The sequence below is a fragment of the Triticum dicoccoides genome, chromosome 3A (assembly GCF_002162155.2).
Source record: "Triticum dicoccoides isolate Atlit2015 ecotype Zavitan chromosome 3A, WEW_v2.0, whole genome shotgun sequence".
NCBI classification, from domain to species: domain Eukaryota; kingdom Viridiplantae; phylum Streptophyta; class Magnoliopsida; order Poales; family Poaceae; genus Triticum; species Triticum dicoccoides.
This window is the reverse complement of record NC_041384.1, coordinates 126,105,869-126,113,389: the sequence shown is the minus strand read 5'-3', so window position 1 is coordinate 126,113,389 and position 7,521 is coordinate 126,105,869. Positions and strand designations below refer to the sequence as shown.

The following is a 7,521-nucleotide window of genomic DNA, read 5'->3' as shown; positions in this document are numbered from 1 at the left end:
TGCGACCTTTTTGTGACCAAAAACAGAAGGTCAAAAGCTGACGGTCGTAAACTGAAATTAGCGACCTTTAACAAAAGGTTGTTGATCCTATGACCTTCTGTTTTGGTCGCTAGCTCTCTCCCCATGCCACGTCGGATCCGACGTGACAATCTGACGTGGCAAAATTGCGACGAATTGAAAAGGTCGTTTGTTAAAATTAGGCCGGTCCGATTGGGTGTCTATATTGGCCGAGCCCAACAATTCAGCCCATTTATTGTTTTTTCATGTGAATTTTTGGTCGGCTATGTGGGCCTGGCCCAACAAACTTATTTTTTGGGCAACAACCTTTTACAGTCCGCATTTTTTGGGCCTCAACCTTTTTCAGCCCATTTTTTCGTTTTCTTTTGTTTATTTTCCATTTTAAAGTAGGTCCCACTAGTCAATTGGGAACCAATTACCACACGTCAATACTATATTTGTGCAATTAAATAATTTGATTCAAAAAGAGCCAATAAGGCATAATATTTCATACAACAGCCAACCAAAGTACATTACAATCATGTACACCCAAAACTGAGATAGTACATTACAACAGCCAAGCAAAGTACATAGTACAAATCTGGTATGCAGCTATAAAATACAACTAAATATACACACAACTAGCTCCAGTGAGCTAAAACGCATTCTGGGTGTGGTTTTTCTTCACGATTCGTCTTCCTACAGCTCATGTACACCCAACTTTTGAAGAATGAAGGCCGACATCTGCAGATAATAAATTATGAAAAGTTAGAAACATAATCAAGTGAATCCATGAATACAAAATTCTCATGACGATGAAAATTTGTTGCAGAACTTTAGATTTAACAGGAAACTATGCATATAACATTCTCATAACAGCAAAAACTGAGATATATTTTGCAAACGATAAGTACCAGCACAATACAAGTTAACAGAACAGATGGACAGTACAAGCTAAGAGTGATTTTCCAATGATTTTCCACTTTAGAACATGGCACATGCATCAATTTTTATAGTCAGGAACAAAGAAGATAGCGCTGGCTGGAATAGGCCAGAGAGATGACATAACCTGGGGCAGCCGAAAATGGTGAAATGATGATCTGCTTGTTCTTAGACAGCTCAGTGAGCACCTGCTATCAAAAATAGGATTTTAAGGGAAAAAATAGGCTCCAATCAGCCTACATACAACAAGTAATAAAACTGTTAGGAGAGTATACAGTTACCAACAACATGTATAAAACAACTTTGATGATGTAATATGTACTAAAAATGACAAGCCACGTTTCAAGTATAAACCACTAATGGAGCATGCAACAAATGTATTTGATATCAACTTAACTAATTCCACATGAGTCTTGTACGTTCCAATATACATGATCAGTCCAAGATCAAGCTTATTCAGCCAATAAAGTAAAGAGGATCACCACCATAATGGACCAATGGGTACAAATCGACCAAAAAAATCCCAGCAGAAGCTAATGCACAAAAATATTCAACATTCCTCATAAGCATGCTGAATTAATCACATTTTGGTTCTAAAAAGTGGAGAGAGGATCACCACCAGGGTACAAATCGACCAAAAAAATCCCAGCAGAAGCTAATGCACAAAAATATTCAACATTCCTCATAAGCATGATGAATTAATCACATTTTTGTTCTAAAAAATGGAGAGAATAGATGTGCCTCATGAGTAATCCTATGAGATAACTAGAAGAAAAACAGTGAATGGAATCTATAGTATAATTCGTTTGGAACAATACTCAAGCCAGTCAGGTTAAGCAACATATGCATTTGAGTTTGATCTTCAGGATTAATAGAACAGGACAGATAAATTAATGTTTTTTTCTGAAACTATAAGAGACATAGCAGCACACATAATGTAAGTATTCAAGTTTTCAACTACAAGAGGATATAGACTGTCAAATAAAGAACATCAGTTACAGAACTCTGTATCAGGTAGGCAGTAAGCATGCTTAAAAATCACGTGGACATACCTATGCATATTTCCCATACTACATAAGTACTAAACAAACTAACAAGTGCTCACTTGAAAACCTTCCATGCACATGATAGTAGCTCTTCCCTCATGTCATAGAAAAAACATTTGCCAAGTAACATCATACTGCTGTTCACATACAGTGAGAGAACCTTCCACGCAAACTCCCATTATTTTAACCCACGGGAGAAAAGAAAGGTCCTTATCATCAAGTCCAAAAGAAGCAGAAACATTCAAACAACTAGAGAAACACAGTACAGCAGCAAAAGCATTGAAAGAGCAGCAGGCTTGGACTGTCACATGTCATATCTTATAAACTTAGGCAAGTGTTCTCAGGTTATCCCTAACATCATGCACTAACTTGGGTAATTAGCATCAAACAATACATATTAGTACAAGTCTAGGCAAGATAATAAAGACTTGGGAAAATATAGCAGAGTTACAAAAAATGATATGTGCCCTTAAAGAGAGGGCAGTGTCAAGTGCGGCCACAGATATAGGCATTAGCCGCACCCACGACCCCTGGACACTCTCACAGCCGAAGAGGAGGTGCCTTGCATATGGTCTCCTTCGAGTCTGCGAGAGAAAGAACGAGGTGAAGGTCAGTACGCATCAAGGATGCTGCTATTCTGGGTTAAGCTAAGTCAAGGGCATAAGAGATTTTAGTCAAGAAAACATGTGAACATCTTATACAAACTATCATCATTTATAAAATATAAAAAACAAATATGCAAACAGTTGTCCAATGGTTGAGTGCTCATCTTATATTATAGCAGGCAATAGCATTTAGCAATAGTGATGATCAACTACACTATTCGGCTATCATGAACAATTAATTCTCAAGATGCAGAAAGCTTGTTTACAATAGTTTGGGTTTTAAAAATTGTCATCTTGAAGCATCACACTAGCAAATGATAGGAAAGATCACAGGAAATAGGACTACCCTGATCAAGTATACATAAGCATAAAAAAAGATCAAACAAGCTTATTGTGCATTTTCTTTTTCAATGTGATACACAATAAGCATAAGTAACCACTAGGAAAATAAATTGCTATCTACAGGCCCTATTATCAGCAACAAGAACATTAGGCAAGGAAGAATAGTATATTTCTAATGCAATCTGTTAGACAACATTATGTGGGGGCTGCATGATTCGTCTTTTTAAAATGCTTCCTAAAAATACAAGACTGAAAGAATGCAAAAGGTGAATCGTCTATGATATGTTTAGCATTTCTATTCGAACTAGAATAGATTGCACAAGTGTATTCAACAAGTGATCTGAACCGGTGCATAAAAGAAATTGCTGATGCTGGCAAAACCTCATTTTAATAATGTTCACAAACATATAATAAGATTGATAACGACAGCCACATAGATCAGCGAACATTGCCTCTTGTGACCAGTGAGTTGACACATGGATGATGTTACACATATGATGATGTTATACATCTATGTGTTATTAAGTTATACGTATATTGGTAATTTTTATTTCAGATTCAAAGTCCTAGTAATTGTTATTAACCAAAGTAGTAGTTATCTGAAGCAGCTAAACTATGGTTCATTAACCTAACCACCGCAACGCGAGCACAAAAGGCAGGAGGCAACACGCAAACCAGTTCGTCCATAGCCGCGGAGGGAGGGGGGGTTCTCACCACCGGTGACGCTGCCAAGCCGTCCAGATCAACCTCGCCGGAGCTCAGGCTGCTGCAAGGAGAGCACACAACCAACCTTATTAGCTTAGGCGTCATGATGGTTGAGATTGACCCCTGTAATAATATAAGATCGTTTTTCCTGCAAATATAGTTTGAAAAACATTCTTACATTTTACCAAAAGAATGCCATTTATCTATGCCATGACGTAAATCTATGCGACTAAGATACTACCATTACTAAATTCTGCCATAAAATCAAAATCAAATTATTGAACAGCCGCATCGAATTCAGTTTGGAGCCCAATCCTGAGTAGGGCCGTAAGAATCATAAGACAATTTCGACAGCGAAGTGGTTCGCTAAATACTAGTATTAGAGTATCTAGTACAAGCATCTGTTAGATGCATAGTTTGTTTATCTCATACAGCAGTGCAATGTGCAACGTAGATTACGAGTGGTAAGACAAATTGGTACTGAATTGAAAGCAATCAGGCAGTTCAGTACAGGTGCGCAAAAAGGAATCCTTGTAAAATAGTCCAGGCATCCATTAAAAGCCTCAGATTACTACCATGCGTTTGTTTGGGTGTTGTTCATTTTTAGGATCTGATAAGAATGGCTGGTGTTGGGCCTAGAGTAGAGCAGTCATCTGAACAAAGTAGTCCAACTAGTAGTACGTATTTGTCATCTGAACTGGAGATAGAGGCCAGTTGATTTGATAATAATAAGAAAGCGATACAAGCCTGGCTAGTTGTGTAGTGAATTAAGACTGTCAGCTGTTTGTTTGATTGATTCGTAAAAAGAGAAAGAGAGGATCTATATAAATCACGGCTGAAATCTAGTGGTGGTCTGATGGATGATTCCTAGTGGGAGTGCGGCCTGTAGAGCAGCAACGTCTCATGTGGATGATATAGGTCGGTAACAAGTGGTAGGGTGAGGTCCGTGTGATTGGGAGGTGGAGATCGAGCGAGGAAGGAAGGGATGGAACGAACCTGAGCTGAGGGGGGAGAAGGGAACCTGGGCTGAGGTTGGAGCCCAACCATGCGAGCGGTCGAGCAGGGGATCGAGCGTGGAGGCGCTGGCGATCTGGCCAGGCAGGGGCGCGGTCAACGCCCTTGACCCCACGCACGTGAGTGTGCTCGATGCATCTTGGCGAGGGCGACGCTTGATGCAGGGGGACTTGATGCGTTCGAGGAGCGACAGGATGCAGTGGAGGAAGACAGCCAGGGAGGTCTGGTGGGCAGCGGGACGCCGGACATGGGCGGTGGAGCTCGACGCGGCGACGGCTTGGCGCGCGCTTGGCGGGGCATGGAGGAACAAGGGACGATGGAGATTGAAGACGGTTTCGAGCGGCGCGGGCTTGGAACTCCGGCGATGGCTCGACGAGGAAGTCCATGGCGGCCTCCTTGCACAGAGAAATGCATAGGGGGGTTGAGACTTGAGGAAAAAAACAAAGAGATAAACAGAGGGAGGAAGAAGAGTGGGGGAACACGGCGACCTGCGGGACTTCGGCCGACGGCAGAGCTGCTCCGGCGAGGCGCGAGGCCGAGGCAGCGGAGGCCGAGGCTGGATCGCGTTGGATCTCCCTCCCTCGGATTCTTCTCTTCCTTCTGGTGAGGGAAGAGGAGGGGTGAGAAGAGGATGGCATGGAGGAGGCCATGGACGGCGGCGAGCTCCACCGGAGGGAGGTGGCGGCGGCGATCTGGAAAGGAGGAGGCGAGCTCTCGCTCTGTCTCGATCAGGAAGGGTTCGAGCGATTCGGTGGGATCGATGGATGGATGTGGGGAAGAAAGGAGGCGGGGGTGGATGGAAAATGACGAGACTAGGGTTGGTGTGGAAGGGTTCAGCACTGCCGTTGGATCCGTTGGATGCACGATCCGCGTGAGACATTCACAGACCAATCAAAATGTAGTAGGACGTTATGACCATCTAAATTGGTCGTAATTGAAATAATGTGTTAAAATCATGTCAACTATTTTATGAGCTGGTTTTTTTAAAAAGAATATATTTGTATAAGTTTGCATCTTGGAATAGTTCAAATGAGATTATATTTCACACAAGTTTGCATCTTGGAATGAGAAATAATGTTGACAAAGGAAATTTTCATTTTCTTTGCACGGAAATTTCATTTTCTATTTTCAAGTGTCCAAAATGAATTTCTTTTGTGAAGGACCTACCATATATTTGTTGCAAAATTGGACAAAATCAATTTTTAAAAATACTAGGTCATATTTAATGCATAATTGATCAAATGGTTGGATGTCAAAAATTTCGATCCACCTCTCATGAAAAAAAGACAAATTTCTGCCGATTCAGCAGGAAGCGGGTAAAATTTCAACTGTAGCTACCTCATAGTTTGCAATTTATTTTTTCCAAAATCATTTCTAGGTACATAAGTATCTATTTAATCAGAGATATATCAAAAAAATTACAAGATTCAACCACTAGCTAGGAATGGTCATTCCCGCCGTTTTGACCGCATTTTGAAACGGGCATAAAAAATTCAAAAAAATCAAATAATTGGGAAACCTTCGCATTGTGTCATTATATGTGGCCAAGTTCTCAGGAAAAACAACAAACTTGTAATACGGCAATTATTTCTAAAAAATGTTCTCAGAAACAAGCCATCACGTGTGGAGATCAATGGCTTTCAAGCCAAATGATCAATCTTATGGCCACATTCATGGCATAGTTTGTTCAAATGATCTCATATTGTACACAAGGGTGCATACTGGAATGGCAAACAATATTGCCTAAGGGAGTTTTCATTTTCTTTGGACGAAAAAACCATTTCCATTTTTCGAGTGCCCAAAAGGAGGTTTTTTTGTGAAGGACCTCCCAGATAATTGTTACAAAATTGGACCAAATCAATTTTCTAAAATACTAAGACATATGTAATGCACAATTGAAAAAATGGTTGGGTGTAAAAAGTTTTTATCCACCTCTCGTGAAAAAGACAAATTTCCGCCGATTCAGTTGGAACCGGGTCAAATTTGAACTGCAGCTGCCTCATAGTTTATTTTTTTCCAAAAATCATTTCTAGGTACATAAGTATCTATTTAATGAGAGAAACACCAAAAAAATTCCAAGATTCAACCACTAGCTAGGAACGGTCATTCCCGCCGTTCTGACCGCATTTTGAAACGGGCATAAAAAATTAAAAAAATCCAAAAAATTGGGAAACCTTCGCATTGTGTCATTATATGTGGCCAAGTTCCCAGGAAAAATAACAAACTTGTAATACGGCAATTATTTGAAAAAAGTGTTCTCGAAAATGAGCTATCATCTCTGAAGATTCATGGCTTTCAAGCCAAATGATCAATCTTATGGCCACATTCATGGCATAGTTTATTCAAATGATCTCATATTGTGCACAAGGGTGCATATTGGAATGGCAAACAATGTTGCCTAAGGGAGTTTTCATTTTCTTGGGGCGAAAAATCAATTTTCCATTTTTCGAGTGCCCAAAATGAGTTTTTTTTGTGAAGGACCTACCATATATTTGTTGCAAAATTGGACCAAATCAATTTTATAAAATACTAGGCCATGTTTAGTGCACAATTGATAAAATGGTTGGGTGCCAAAAGTTTTTATCCACCTCTGGTGAAAAAGACAAATTTCTGTTGATTCAGTAGGAAGCGGGACAAATTTGAACTGCAGCTGCCTCATAGTTTGCTCTTTATTTTTTCAAAAAATCATTTCTAGGTAGAAAAGTATCTATTTAATCAGAAATACATGGTTTGGTGGCGATACGTTGAGGTTTGGATGGTGGCCCAGGGCCCCAATTCCAAAGCGCGTAGACTCGCATGCCCGCCGCATGGTCACCGCGTGACCGTGGTGTTGCCACGCGTTCCGGGCGGCCTAGGAATGTCTAGTGGGT

General features: G+C 40.5%; 1 protein-coding gene across 1 annotated transcript; it reads right to left on the bottom strand.

Annotated features, from left to right (window-relative positions):
- Positions 1–2,256: 2,256 nt before the first annotated feature.
- On the bottom strand, positions 2,257–5,037 carry LOC119272067. The gene is made up of 3 exons (XM_037553660.1): positions 4,634–5,037; positions 3,647–3,698; positions 2,257–2,569 (listed from the first exon to the last, which is right to left on the bottom strand). The coding sequence occupies exons 1-3, from the start codon at positions 5,035–5,037 to the stop codon at positions 2,369–2,371; spliced, it is 657 nt and encodes a 218-aa protein (XP_037409557.1). The 3' UTR covers positions 2,257–2,368.
- Between the last annotated feature and the right edge of the window lie 2,484 nt (positions 5,038–7,521).